The 14,471-nt window shown below is 44.3% G+C and overlaps 1 protein-coding gene across 11 annotated transcripts in view; it reads right to left on the bottom strand.

Annotated features, from left to right (window-relative positions):
- The window catches only part of LOC137375959 (rap guanine nucleotide exchange factor 6-like), a 521,939-nt gene that overhangs the window by 20,850 nt on the left and 486,618 nt on the right, over positions 1–14,471 (bottom strand). For all 11 annotated transcript variants that reach the window (XM_068043752.1, XM_068043754.1, XM_068043748.1 and 8 more), the window contains 2 exons: positions 11,729–11,899; positions 8,858–9,010 (listed from right to left, as the gene is read on the bottom strand). In XM_068043752.1, coding sequence (XP_067899853.1) covers positions 8,858–9,010; positions 11,729–11,899 — 324 coding nt within the window. The remainder of the gene's footprint in view (positions 1–8,857; positions 9,011–11,728; positions 11,900–14,471) is intronic.

Below are 14,471 nucleotides of genomic sequence, written 5' to 3' on the forward strand. Positions count from 1 at the left end.
CAGGAAACTATGGACTAGTTAGCCTAACATCTGTCATTGGGAAAATGATAGAACCCATTATTAAGGAAATCATAATACAACCAGGCAAAGTTAACATGCTTTTATGAAAGGGAAATAGTGTTTGACAAATTTATTAGAGTACTTTGGGCATATAACAAGCAGGGTGGATAACAGGAAACAGTAGATGTAGTGTATTTAGATTTCCAAAAGGCATTTGATAAGATGCCACATAAAAGGTTACTGCACAAGAGCTCATGGTGTTGGAGGCAATACATCAGTTTAGCCAATCCTCTGTCCATGCTAACAGGAAACAAAGAGTCAGGATAAATGGGGCATTTTCAGGTTGGCAAACTGAAACTAGTGGAGTGCCACAGGGATCAGTACTGCAGCATCAACTATTTACGATCTATATTAATGACTTGGGTGAAGGGACTGAGTGCAATGTAGCCAAATTTGCTTACGATACAAAGATAGGTAGGAAAACAAGTTGTGATGATGACACAAAGCACTGGATTTTACCAAGCTCCGGGCTCCGCAGCTGGCGGTGGGGGGGGGGGCGGGGGGGGGAGGTGGCGGAAGATGGTTCTGGCAGCGGTCCGCTACAGAGGCCGACACCGGGGAGGGCCCGGCCCGACCCTCCCGGCAGCAGCGAGGCTCTGTGGCAGCCCCTCCACCACTGGGCGACGGGACCTAGATTTAAATTACTGACATGCATAAACTTAAATCAGCTTACCTTAATCTTCCAGGCCCGCCGTGATTTTAGGTGTGGCGGCTGGCACTCCCACGCCTTCAATTCCCCGTCTGGGGAAAGCCGGCATGACACCGGGAGGGAGGAAGAGTTAAGATTGCCAGATTTTTTGGGGGGGGGGTGCAGAGAACAGGGTCAAATAAATGTATTGGGTATAGGGGATGGTGGGAAAGGGTGAACTTTAAACTTTGTGCAGTCTGGGGCTGGGAAAGGTCAGATTTAAAGTTAAATGTTATAGGAGGATGGGCAAATAGTTAATGTAATTGTTATTGGGGGGTGGGAAAGGGGCGTTATATATTTATTTGATAACTTTTGCGGGGTGTGGTTTTAAAAATTTAAATATGCCGGCAGGGCAGACTGCGCTTTAAAAAATGGTGCCAGCACCTGCGCACAGGCAGCTGACACCATTGGTGAAAATGGACAGCCCTGCCCCCTCCATGTGATTGAGGGGGGCAGGGAAGAGGGGGACACCCAGCTCTTTAAATGAGCCACCATGCGGGAGATTGCGGTGGCTCTTCGGCAAGTGGGCCACCATTTTCTGAGCTCCTCTTAAAATCCAGCCCGAAGCGTCTGCAAAGGGATATAGATAGGTTAAGCGAGTGGGCAAAGATTTGACAGATGGCGTGTAATGTGGGAAAATGTGAGGTTGTCCACTTTGGCGGGAAGGATAGAAAAGCAGATTATTTAAATGGAGAGAGACTGCAGAATGCGATGGTACAGAGGGATCTGGGTGTCCTCGTACATGAGCAACAAAAGGTTAGCATGCAGGTACAAGTAATTAGGAAGACAAATGGAATGTTGGCCTTTATTACAAGGTGGATGGAGTATAAAAGTAGGGAAGTCTTGCTACAACTGTACAGGGCATTAGTGTACTAATTATATTCGAGTACTGTGTGCAGTTTTGGTCTCCTTGCTTAGGGAGTGATGTACCTGCATTGGAAGCAGTTCACAGAAGGTTCACTAGGCTGATTCCTGGGATGAAGGGGTTGTCCTATGAGGAAAGGTTGAGTAGGTTGGGCCTATACTCACTGGACTTTAGAAGAATGAGAGGTGATCTTATTGAAACATATAAGATTCTGAGGGGGCTTGTCAGGGGAAATGCTGAGAAGATGTTTCCTATCATGGGGGAATCTAGAACTAGGGGGCACAATTTAAAAATAAGGTGTCTCCCATTTAAGATGGCGATAAGGAAGAATTTCTTCTCTCAGAGGGTCATTAATCCTTGGAATTCTCTTTCCCAAAGAGCAGTGGAGGCTGGGTCATTGAATATATTCAAGGCTGAGCTAGACAATTTTATTGATCCACAAGGGAGTCAAGGATTATGGGGGCTCGGCAGGAAAATGGAGATAAGGCCACAATCAGATCAGCCATGATCTTACTGAATGGCGTAGCAGGCCTAAGGGCCAAATGGCCTACTCCTACTCCTCTTTCTTATGATCATTCCGTCTGTCTGGGTTACATCCAAAGTTAGTTGCAAAGATGAAAAAATGGTATTCTAATTCATCACACCACCCAGTCCCATTTTTTGAACTGAAAAGTGATGGTAATTTAGAGACTCCAGCTGGTGGACATTATGCAGTGTGGATTTATTTTTTTTCTGTTTCTTAAATGACAAGTCCAGGAAGGAATTTTAAGAAGTATGCTCTGGTTCATACATTCCTCTCATACCACTGTATAATATTCAGCATTAGAAATTTACAGCAAAACGATTTTAGTCGGTGTCGTAATGAAGAAAAACCTATTGGCAGATATCGACAAAGTACATTCAGTAACTAAAGGCTTATAAATTGAATTAGACCCAAACTGTGCCCTAGATTATAGTACAACAGAATGACAGCAATCATGCGAGGGACATAGTAATCAAATGTCTCCCACACGTGGTCAATACATTGCTGAGAGTCCAGAATTCGCTTAAAATGCAATCTTCAGGTTTTTCTGTTAGATAATAGGATTGGATGTATTGGGTGAATACTTGTCAATGAAACATTAGTTAAAAAAAAAAATCAAGCTGAACTACCAAGGAGTGAAAGAAATTAAATAAGTGATCGTTCTGTAAACCTTAAACTAAGTTCCACTGCAGTGATGAAATCTTAACTGGTGAATCTGGGTGGCAGAGAGAATGTGTTGAGTCATGCCACAATATAAATTGCACTTGAGTTTTGCAAAGGTCATTGATCAGCAGTATCAGAATTGCCATATACTCCTGCAGAGTAGCTCACTACCATCTAGGAGATAATGTGGCAGATGCTGTCATTTTAATTCTCCTTTCTATTAGAAGTCACATACGAATATACCATTTAGAAAAAATAAATACTGGTGGGGATGGGCAGTATTTTATATTGAAAGTACTTTTGCTCCCCTAATGTCCCAATGGATAAATGCTCTGGCCATAAAATCCAGAAGGCTTCCCCTCTAGTTTCTGTTATTTGAGCTTACCCTGAAGGGGGGTTGCCAACTAGCTTTTTTGCCCAAGCCAGGAGAGGTGTGTGTCTCTCTCTCTCTCTGTGCGAATCTACTAACCCTTGCTGTTTATGCTCAGACATAAAGAATGACTACTTGAGCAAGGTAGCTAAGGGTTGCTGGCAATTCTACCCCACTATCTTTAAAAGTATGTGAGGAAAGGAAAGTAAACTAAGTGGGAGCAGAGAAAATTGCTTTTGTCACCCTCTACATTCCTGTATCCCTTTCAATGACTGTTGAATTTTCAGCAGCTTCCAAGCAGCTTGTCTGCTTTTATTAGAATAATGTGGTTTCACGGACAAGTATACTCCTATTTTATGTAAGTAGACATATAAAGAATTGCCAGGTCTGTAACTCAACAGGCAAATTTAGGAAAACACATCACAGTTCCCAAAACAAAAATTAGTACGGAGTAAGTGTACATGTGACAATCTGTTTACTGCACTATCCAGTATTCTAAAACTAGTATACCGAAATCCTACTTGTTTGCAATCTTACTAAACAAAACACCAATTTACATTTGGAACAGTTTAAAATTCTTACACCAGAGTGGCACAGTTACACTGCAACAGAACTGTGAAATGTGGGTTTGCACCCATGATTCCTAAAAAGTGTGGTCTCAGTTTCAATCACTGCCGTCTTAGGAAAGTGATAAATAGAGGCAAGGAATTTCTCCACAGGGATGGAAATTGGGGAGAGATAATTACCCCAGGACCAACTGGTGTGCTTCCAGCAGCCATTTTCAGATCAGTGGAGATCTGGAAATAGATCACCTGCTCTTCCTCTAGACTGGAATATGATGCATGGAAACAGATGAGCAGCAGTAACTTCTCAATACAGCCAACACAAAATAGTTGCCCTTTGCTTTCATCATGTTTTAAATAGTGCTCCATGCTTCGAATCAGTTCTAAGGAAGACAATTCCATCTGATGTTACATGTAGAATATCTTGTTTGGGCTGTCCTTTCCTTTTACTTTTATTCTCTGTCAAACCACTGTAACATACAAGTTTGAGAAACACTCATATAGTCTTCCTTCTCTTGTTCCTCATCATTTTGGGGTACAACCATTCAAAAGGTCGGCTGCTGGAGGAAATAGTAGTGCTGGTGCTGCCACGTTGGTCTGTCCCTACAGCTGGAATACCACTTCCACCTGAAACACCTGCCATATTTCCTGCAGTTCCTTCTGCCTCCTTTCTGTCTGCCGAAACCTGTCTGTCCCTGGAACAACTTCTTTCTCGGAACCTCCTGAAGGGCGACCTCATTCTCTTTCTACTCTTTGGTTCCTTTTCTTTTTCACCTCTAGTGTCTATGACATTGTCCATGCCTGCACCGCCCGTCAAGCCTGTGATCTGCTGAATTTTCTTTTGCAAATAGACACCACCTATGCCATATGTCTGCGCTGCAGTGCTCTTGTGCCTGACCTCACTAGCAAGGGAAGAGGAACAGCTGCACACATTTGATGGACTTGAATCATGTGACCACAATGGACTACTGCCTGATAGAAATAGGGAGGAAAGGTTTTATGTTAAAGAATAGAACCAATCCAGCAAGAATTATCTAACATTTTGGGGTCATTTTCCTTTCTGTTTGCACAAATTTAAAAACTGACATACACCCAGGTGTGCCTTGATCAACAGTAAATTTATTGTTCAGTGTGTGTAAGTCCAAATGCAAGTTATGTAAAACATGCTAATGTTGCCTAGCTATCCTTTGTCAACTACTCTGAATTAGAGTTCAAAAGAGATAGATTTAAGTACCAATTAAAAGTTCCTTATTTTTGGTCTCTAATTTTTTTTATTCTCTTCGCTTACAGCCATCAGCCACAATTTGGTTCCTCACCAGAACCTTGGTATTAAGTACTAACAGGATAATCAATCGTGAGGAGTATCACATAACAAAATGGCCAGACACATGGGCTGGCATTTTACAGGCCCCAACACGAGCAGGCTGGTGGCCGGTGGGGTGGGTGCTGTTCCCGACGCCATCCCGTCCCTGCTGCAATTTTACGCAGGGCAGTGGCGAGAAATGGCCTGCCTGCCCCAGGCCAATCAAGGACCTTAAGCGGCCAATTAACTGCCACTTGAGGGGCTCCTCCCACCGCTGCTGGTGTTTTACCAGCGGCAGCTGGGCGGCAAAAGCCCCCAGAATGCCGCTTGCAGGCTGGGGGAGTGGTGGGAAGCCCTGTGCCCCATGGAGGGCCCCCTGCCACCAAATCCCAACCGTCCCCCACTGGACAATACTCCACCCACCCCCTGCCCATTCATAAGCACCCCCCCCCCCACCCACCCCTTGCCTCACTGGGACCCAGCCGATTGTCCCCAGCAAGGCCCCAAAAACTTAGCTTGGTTCTGGGGCCATCGTCCCACTTGCTTCTGTTGGCCGGGTGCAGTCCAAGTAGTGGCCACCGCTCCCGGTAGCACTGTTGGGACTAACAGTTGCCAGCCTGCTGATTGGCTGGCAGTTCCACTAGCCTGGACTTCCTGCCTCAAGGAGGTGGAAATGCAGTCCAAGGCCAATTAAGGGCCCGGGGAGCAAAAAAATCCCAACATGGCTCTCTAGGCCCGGCGGAGGCGGGCTTGCCCTCGACTTTTCGGGCAGTGGGCAGGGCCTCCTACACAACATAAAATTCCAGCCCTGCATTTCCAACAACAGATCAATTTTTCTCTCCCTAACCCAGAGATACTAAGGTCAATTGCAGTGTTCCTTCTTTCATTTTGGCTGATATCACCTAATTCTGTACAAATCATGTTATGAGCCTCGAAATTTATTGATCTGTATGCCTTAGCTACTGTCTGGATAAATCTGATGAATGAGTGATGTGGGAAATACCTCTTGGGGTTTTAAAATAACTCTGAGCTTGGGGCCCAAAGTTTGATGAGCATAATTATTTCACTCATTAATGGCACACAAAGGAAAATGCGATCCCAGTCTTCAGAAAATACAGAATAATTCTGGAATAAACACCAGACACTTAAAAATAAGCTTTAGTCACCCAGAAAATCTTTTGGCTAATAATGTTTCTGAAATAAAACAAACCCATCAAGGTATTTTTTATTGCCCATTATACCAAACAGAGGAAATCATCAGGTTTTCTTTTGCAATCTGAACCTGCTCAAAAAAAAAGTCACCTAAACCCTCATTGTTTTACTTTAATTCAGTAGGCAATTTTATTACTGCCACTGCATGAAAAAACTGCCATCTGTTTCTAAAATAAAACTGCATGCAGAATAAGTATATATATGAAAGAGCATTGCCTATTATACTTTGAACGGGCCTGATCTTACAGCAAAAGTAAGATGTTAATAACACACGCTGTTATTAACGCGCGAATTGGTGCGAGTTGTGAACCATCTGAACTTGCTGGTCAATTTAAGCTGCTCTGCCATTTGCTTTGTACAAATGGCATCTCACCCTTAGCTTTCCCATTATTTTTAAGAACTTAGATTTGCACATTAATTGCACCACAGAAAGTTAAGTCTGGGTAATTAACAGCACAAGTACCTTTATAATGACATGATAATTGTCAATACAATGCCAATCAACCTCTCTGGATTAGAAATTGAACAATTTAAACTGTGCAGTCTCCTTTCTCCAGGTGATAAACAGTTCTTGGAGATTTTAAAACTGCCAAATTTTCATTTCTTTTCCTTTCTTTTCTGGCACTTTATTTATCTCTCTCAATCCAATCCTTCTTTCCCCCTCTATCTCTTTCTGCACCTGATTTCATTCTAATTCCCCCTCCTTCTTAGTCATTCCTGTGTATTTCTCAATCCTTAAATCTTATTGGTTAAGGAGACACAGTGTTGATCCCACCATTCACTGAGGTCTCAGATGCTCTGGTGCCCTCATCACGTCGTTATCAGCTCCCGCTTCTAGCGAGTTACAGCACAAAATATGACTGTGCTGAAGGGTGCAGAGGAAATTCTCATGGGGTACGCTATGAGGTGCCTTGCTCCAGTAAGATCCAAACCAATATATTTGTTCACGAACACCTAAGCAGATCTATTCAGCACTGCCGAGTGCTAAAATACTTCTGGCCTTAGCCAGAAGTCTCATAATATTTTATTCTAGAGCAAACTTGGGACCTCACCAGAGATACGGCACTGAACAGGCCCTTCGGCCCACCGAGTCTGTGCCAACCAACAACCACCCATTTATACTAATCCTAGATTAATCCCATATTCCCTACCACATCCCCACAATTCTCCTACCACCTACCTACACTAGGGGCAATTTACCATGGCCAATTTACCTATCAACCTGCAAGTCTTTGGCTGTGGGAGGAAACTGGAGCACCCGGCGGAAACCCACGTGGTCACAGGGAGAACTTGCAAACACCGCACAGGCAGTACCCAGAACTGAACCCGGGTCGCTGGAGCTGTGAGGCTGCGGTGCTAACCACTGCGCCATTGTGCCGCCTCTCTCCAGAATTATACTGTAATTTTTGCATCACTGTGAGAATGAAACTGTTTCGCATCAACGGAAAATTGGCTGTATAATTCCACCCTAAGATTTGCATCTGTAGGAATTCTTCTTTCTTTTCTTTTGGGCCTCCTTATCTCGAGAGACAGTGGATACGCGCCTGGAGGTGGTCAGTGGTTTGTGAAGCAGCGCCTGGAGTGGCTATAAAGGCCAATTCTGGAGTGACAGGCTCTTCCACAGGTGCTGCAGAGAAATTTGTTTGTTGGGGCTGTTGCACAGTAGGCTCTCCCCTTGCGCCTCTGTCTTTTTTCCTGCCAACTACTAAGTCTCTTCGACTCGCCACAATTTAGCCCTGTCTTTATGGCTGCCCGCCAGCTCTGGCGAATGCTGGCAACTGACTCCCACGACTTGTGATCAATGTCACACGATTTCATGTCGCGTTTGCAGACGTCTTTATAACGGAGACATGGACGGCCGGTGGGTCTGATACCAGTGGCGAGCTCGCTGTACAATGTGTCTTTGGGGATCCTGCCATCTTCCATGCGGCTCACATGGCCAAGCCATCTCAAGCGCCGCTGACTCAGTAGTGTGTATAAGCTGGGGGTGTTGGCCGCTTCAAGGACTTCTGTGTTGGAGATATAGTCCTGCCACCTGATGCCAAGTATTCTCCGAAGGCAGCGAAGATGGAATGAATTGAGACGTCGCTCTTGGCTGGCATACGTTGTCCAGGCCTCGCTGCCGTAGAGCAAGGTACTGATTTAAGCTCAATGTTTCATCATGGGTTCTGTGCTTTGATTATTTTCTTTAAAATAGCGTCAGATTTTACCATGAGGATGATGTGCTTATGTGAAGTTTATTGCCGTTCAAATGATGCTACATGGTTCAAGGCGGCACAGTGGCGCAGTGGTTAGCACTGCAGCCTCACAGCTCCAGGGACCCGGGTTCGATTCTGGGCACTGCCTGTGTGGAGTTTGCAAGTTCTCCCTGTGTCTGCGTGGGTTTTCTCCGGGTGCTCCGGTTTCCTCCCACAAGCCAAAAGACTTGCAGGTTGGTAGGTAAATTGGCCATTATAAATTGTCACTAGTGTAGGTAGGTGGTAGGGAAATATAGGGACAGATGGGGATGTTTGGTAGGAATGTAGGATTAGTATAAATGGGTGGTTGATGTTCGGCACAGACTCGGTGGGCCGAAGGGCCTGTTTCAGTGCTGTATCTCTAATCAATTACCTTTGCGAGGAGAGCTCTGAGGAGAGACAGGAGGTGAAGAAAGTTGAGATGATGTTGTTGACACTGCATCTTCAGCATTCTTCTTGCTTCTACCTGCTTGCGCTTCCTCAGACACAACTAGAGCCTTCTTGTTGGACTGTGGAGAATTGGAACCTGGAGAAACATAAATAATAAGGCTATTGGAATTCTGCTTTCTCAATTTTTGACATTATATTCTTAGACACCCCTAATCTCTCCTTGACTGGTGGCAGGGATTCATCCTGGGGTACTAGTCGAATGGCAGCAACACAGGTAGAAAAGGTGATTAGGGATGCAAATGGGATACTTGCCTTTATTAGCCGAGGCATAGAATATAAGAACAGGGAGGCTATGATGGAGCTGTATAAAACACTAGTTAGGCCACAGCTGGAGTGTACAGTTCTGGTCACCACACTATAAGAAGGATGGGATTGCACTCGAGAGGGTGCAGAGGAGATTCACCAGGACGTTGCCTGGGCTGGAGCATTTCAGCTATGAAGAAAGACTGAAAAGGCTAGGGTTGTTTTCCTTAGAACAGAGAAGGCCGAGGGGGGACCTGATTGAGGTATACAAAATTATGAGGGGCATTGATAGGATAGATAGGAAGAAATTTTTTCCCTTAGCAGAGGGATCAATAACCAGAAGGCATAGATTTAAAGTAAGAGGCAGGAGGTTTAGAGGGGATTTGAGGAAAAAAAATTTCACCCAGAGGGTGGATTTAATCTGGAACACACTGCCTGAAGGGGTGGTAGAGGCAGGAACCCTCACAAAATTTAAGAAGTATTTAGATGTGCACTTGAAACACCATAGCACACAAGGCTACGGGCCAAGTGCTGGAAAATGGGATTAAAATAGATAGGTGCTTGATGGCCGGCACAGATACAATGGGCCGAAGGGCCTGTTTCTGTGCTGTATAACTCTATGGCACTTGAACCCCCTGGTAACTCACCTAAATGTCATTCTTTGCTGCATCAATATGCTGTTTGACTGTAAAGAGCTGAAGGAGAAGTATCACAAATAAACCCTGTTCTCGCCCACAAATCTACTCTTTCTACTGCAGATCAAGGCATACTGATCAAGAACAGGAACCTTGAATGATTTTCTCCCTCCTCAGCCCTGAAGAGCTAAATGAATGCCTCTTTCAGCCTGGCTGAAAGCAGCGAACTCAGAGATGGTATTAAACTTGGAACTTTTCTGCTCCGTGTATCTCAATATAATACCACCCATTATGTTTATTTGTTAAAGCACTTACTTCATGAAACCACCACCCACATTTATTTTCACAAGCTCTGTAGTTTGTCCCTGAACCCAAAACTTCTGGCACCTGCTCATGATGTTCTCAACACAAACTTCAGCCACTGAAATCTGGCATTTTAGTTGCAGGATAAAGCTGCAAGGGCAGGGAGTGTTTACACAATGGGTACAAGATGCTGCCACCAAGCATTAGGAATAAACCCCTAGTAAAGAGGTTACCCCCTTTTAGCTGAGATTTGTAACAATGCTAAGTTAAAGTGAATGGGTTGAAGTCTAGCACATAAAACCAGTGGGTTGGGCTCAGGTCAGATATTAAAATATTAAAGATCTGAACCATGGAAAACCCTGACCCCAACCAGCTCGCTTCTGGGTTTTATAGAAGAGGGTCAAGGGATGAGCAGCCAACCCACTCCCAGGAGCCAGTTTGGCAATTTAAATATTTTAATGAGGTTAGTAGCCTCTTATTTAATCTGTTTTTCAGGTTTTACAGTGGGAATCCGGGTTTCCCAGGCCTATTGAAACCTGGCAGCTGAAGTGAGGTGAAAACGATTTCAGGGAGAAGGCAAGTGCCTTCACAGCACTGCTTGTGGGCCAGAAAGAGCAGGAGTACTCCTACCCTTGTCCCCCAAGCTCCCCTCTCTTCAGAACCCCCACCCATCCATCCAAATGCCCCACCTGGGTCATGGATCATGATTTGGATTTAGGTTATCAGGTTTTACTCCTGGTCTGTACCAAGTTAACGGATTTTAACCAGCACAATGTTGAGAGTACTAGAATTGGCCTCAAGTGCTGCTGAACCAAAAAGAGGAAAAATAACAGCCAGGAATCCTACTGCTGATGGCAATCCAGTGTGCCTCACTGAACTGGACATGCAAGCATTTGATAAAATTAGATTGAATAAGTGGGAGAACCCCATAACCAATCCCAAAGAGTCCACTGATGTTTTCTGTCCAGCCTAATACAAGAAGATCAACTACATAAGGAAAAGCAAAGGAAAGATACCAGAAGACCACTGTAAGCTATGAGCTGGCAGCATTGAGAGGGGGCAATGAGGTAGAAGGAGAATATTGAGGAAAAATTTAATTTAATTCCCTTTACACTGCAACACTTTCAGTTGTGAAGTTACTTCATGCACTTTAAAACAATCTGAACAGTACGAGTCCAAATTGTTAAGAAATACAAATAAAATTACAAGAAAAACGTTAGTCAATTCATAAATTATTTTAAAAGTGACAGAAGAGTATATTAAAAAGATTAAGGGGAGCATGTCATTTGAGCCTCTCAATTGCAATTTGCTCAATTCATTACACTCTCACACACATTTCCGAGGCCCCAACTTAAGTTCTACCATACCCTCCAATTCATCACCATGGGAGATATTGCGAACATATGCACACAGTAACTTGCGATTTAAAACTGCAAATGTGCAGAAGTCACTTTCTGTTAGATCAATACCATTCTATGAAAATTGCTAGAAATTATGCTATTGTGTAAGCTTTTTCCTTTACACTTACAGGATATACGAAACCATGCATGAGGCTGCAACTCAATAACTACATTTTACAGTAGTATTAGCACAGGAATGGGTAAAGCAGTTACCAAATGACGTAGCTGGTACTTTCTTGCGTGTTGTGGACAAAGATGACATCTGGAGGGCTTGGCTCATTCGTTGCTGTGACTGATGTTTTCCTGGTTGACCACATGACCTCATAGTTACTGGAGACATATCTGAGCTTTTATATGATCGCCTCTCCCCAAAATTTTTGCTTACTGTGACATAAAATATCAAATATTAGCAACTTTGTGATGAAGGACTGGTATTTTTAACTGAAGATAATTACATACAGAAGACTAAACTGTGTTCCACGAGGAGCCGAGATAATACTGAGAAAATAAAGTATCCGTTGAACTCTCAGGATGCATTACAGCATTGGAACATGATGTAGTATGAGATTATGTGCAATATATAGAAACAATGTTTTCTCTTTGTCTAACACCAGATTTGTCATTGCAGACAATAGGCTACCATGATCAAAACATTAATCTGATAAGCAGTAATACTGTAATTTGTGATTTTACAAGAATGTAGGAGCGGGAAAGGGTTATTCAACCAATACAGCTTGCTTAACCACTCGAGTCCTGTCTCAAGATCCAATCTGACCATTATTCTTCTTGTTTATAACTTAAATGTTGCCTGCTGATTCAGGAATTGAACTAACTTTCTTATGAATGCTTAGAGTAAGTCAGCATTAACTAGGTGAATTTTTATTCCAAATCAATGACTCTGGGAAAAAAATAGTTGCTAAGTACACCTTAGAGCCTATCTAGCTCTCAGTCATGTCCTCTGGCTCTCCTATCTGGTTAACATAAGATACAGATCATTAACAAACATACAATAAAAAATAAACTCCCTTCAATACAGTATTATGCTTCCTTTAAACCATTTTCATGATGAAAATCTACTTAACTTCCTCAGTGTCTCTTCATTGCTCAATGTCCCAAGGCTTAGGTTCCTCCCTCCTGCTTTTCTTTGAACCCCTTCCATTATTTCCAAATTTTATCTCATCAAAATGGTGTCAGGATTTATTTTGTTGATTTGACGCAAGGGAATGTTATACCTTCTATGCACTGTAACATTAAAACTAGGCAAAAAAAATTCTGACAGTTTTGGCTTGCAGTGTGCTATACCTACACAACCACCTGATGGCAGTATCCTCTTGTTACCATCCAATAGCAATTTTAAATGCAGTGCCAAACACAATCGTGATTTTTTGCTTTTTTTTCCTCCATCACCTATGAAAGATTAGGGGCTGAATTTTACGCCGCCCCAGCGGGTCGGATGGCGGCGGTGTAAAACTGAGTGGGAGGCTCCGGGAGGCCCCGCTCCCGCCTCTGGCCAAGTTTACGGCATTGGGCGGGGGGACCGGGGGGGGAACGGCCCGCCCGCCCAAGGCCAATCAAGGCCCTTAAGTGGCCACTTAACAGCCACTTAAGGGCCCTTGCCCGTCTCCACAGGTATTTTACCCATGGCAAGTGGGGGTGCTGGGGACGTGTAAGGCTGCCCAGCGATAGCCGCCGGCCTTTCCGCGCCCCAGGGGTGGGGGCATGACAATCAGGCACAGGGTGCCCGATTGAGGGCTGCCCCCGCCTCCCAACCCACCCCCGGGACCCAAGACATCCCACCTCCCGCCAAACGACCACTCCAGCCTTACCAAGAAAGGACCGATCCCCCGGGCGAGGCATACCCCTGCTTACCTTCCCTCCTGGATCCATGGCTTCGGCTGGGCTGCAGTCCCAGCAGTGGCCACCGCTTCCGGTGGCGCTGCTGGGACTAAGACGCCGGCCCGCTGATTGGCCGGCAGCTCACCGAGGCGGGACCTCCTCCCTCAAGTGGGAGGAAGTCCCACCTCGTGACAATTAAAGTCTGAGGACCCGTAAAATGCGGGACGGATCCCCGGGCTAGGCGGAAGCGGGTTCACCAACGACTTTCACGTCGGGTGCGAATTCCTGTCCACCGAAGGTAAAATCCAGCCCTAGACCTTAAAAGTGGTAGTTCAGTCATTCTTATAGCCCTATTCTGGTCTGTGATCTGGATATAAAAGCACATAGGATCAATGCTGACTAAATCTGATTTTAAAATCCATTTTGATATTTTTCCCCTTTCTTCACCTTGTTTTTCCAAACCACACACCTGCCACAGCTGAGAGGCTTTATAGACAATTGGCTCCTATTCCTCTGAGAGTTCCAATCTGTAATGGGCCACTGGGTACTGCATGAAAAAGGTATAGCAAGACTGCCGCTAATTTCTATTTCCTTTTGGTTGGGTCTAAACTGACTGACATCCATGATCAGTAATGCATCTTGTCTGGTGGGAAGAGGGAATGTTTGTGGATATGAACCTGTAATCTATTGCTCTGTGACACAGTGATATATTATAAAATAAACTTAAAATGATACCCTTAGTTGTGTTTCCCTGATCATTACAACGAAAGAATTTCATTTATATAGTGCCTTTCATCACCTCAGGACGTCCCAAAGTGCCTTACAGCCAATTAAGTACTTTTGAGCAGTCACTATTGTAATGAAGGAACAATGGTACTAAATTTGCACACAGCAAGGTCACACAAACAGCAAGGTGATAATAACCAGATAATTTGTTTTAGTGATGCTGGTTGAGGGGTAAATATTGGGAAGGACATTAAAGCAGGAGGTGGTCTCCTAATTGCTCAGTTAATTCATCCAGTAGGTAGGTGAGTCAGGCAGATCTGCAAAATCCTATGTATGATTCCCTGCCTCTGCTGAGCTGGATGAACTCAGCTGGGACAACAGTAGCAATGCTACA

Source organism: Heterodontus francisci, chromosome 12, assembly GCF_036365525.1.
Source record: "Heterodontus francisci isolate sHetFra1 chromosome 12, sHetFra1.hap1, whole genome shotgun sequence".
NCBI lineage: Eukaryota > Metazoa > Chordata > Chondrichthyes > Heterodontiformes > Heterodontidae > Heterodontus > Heterodontus francisci.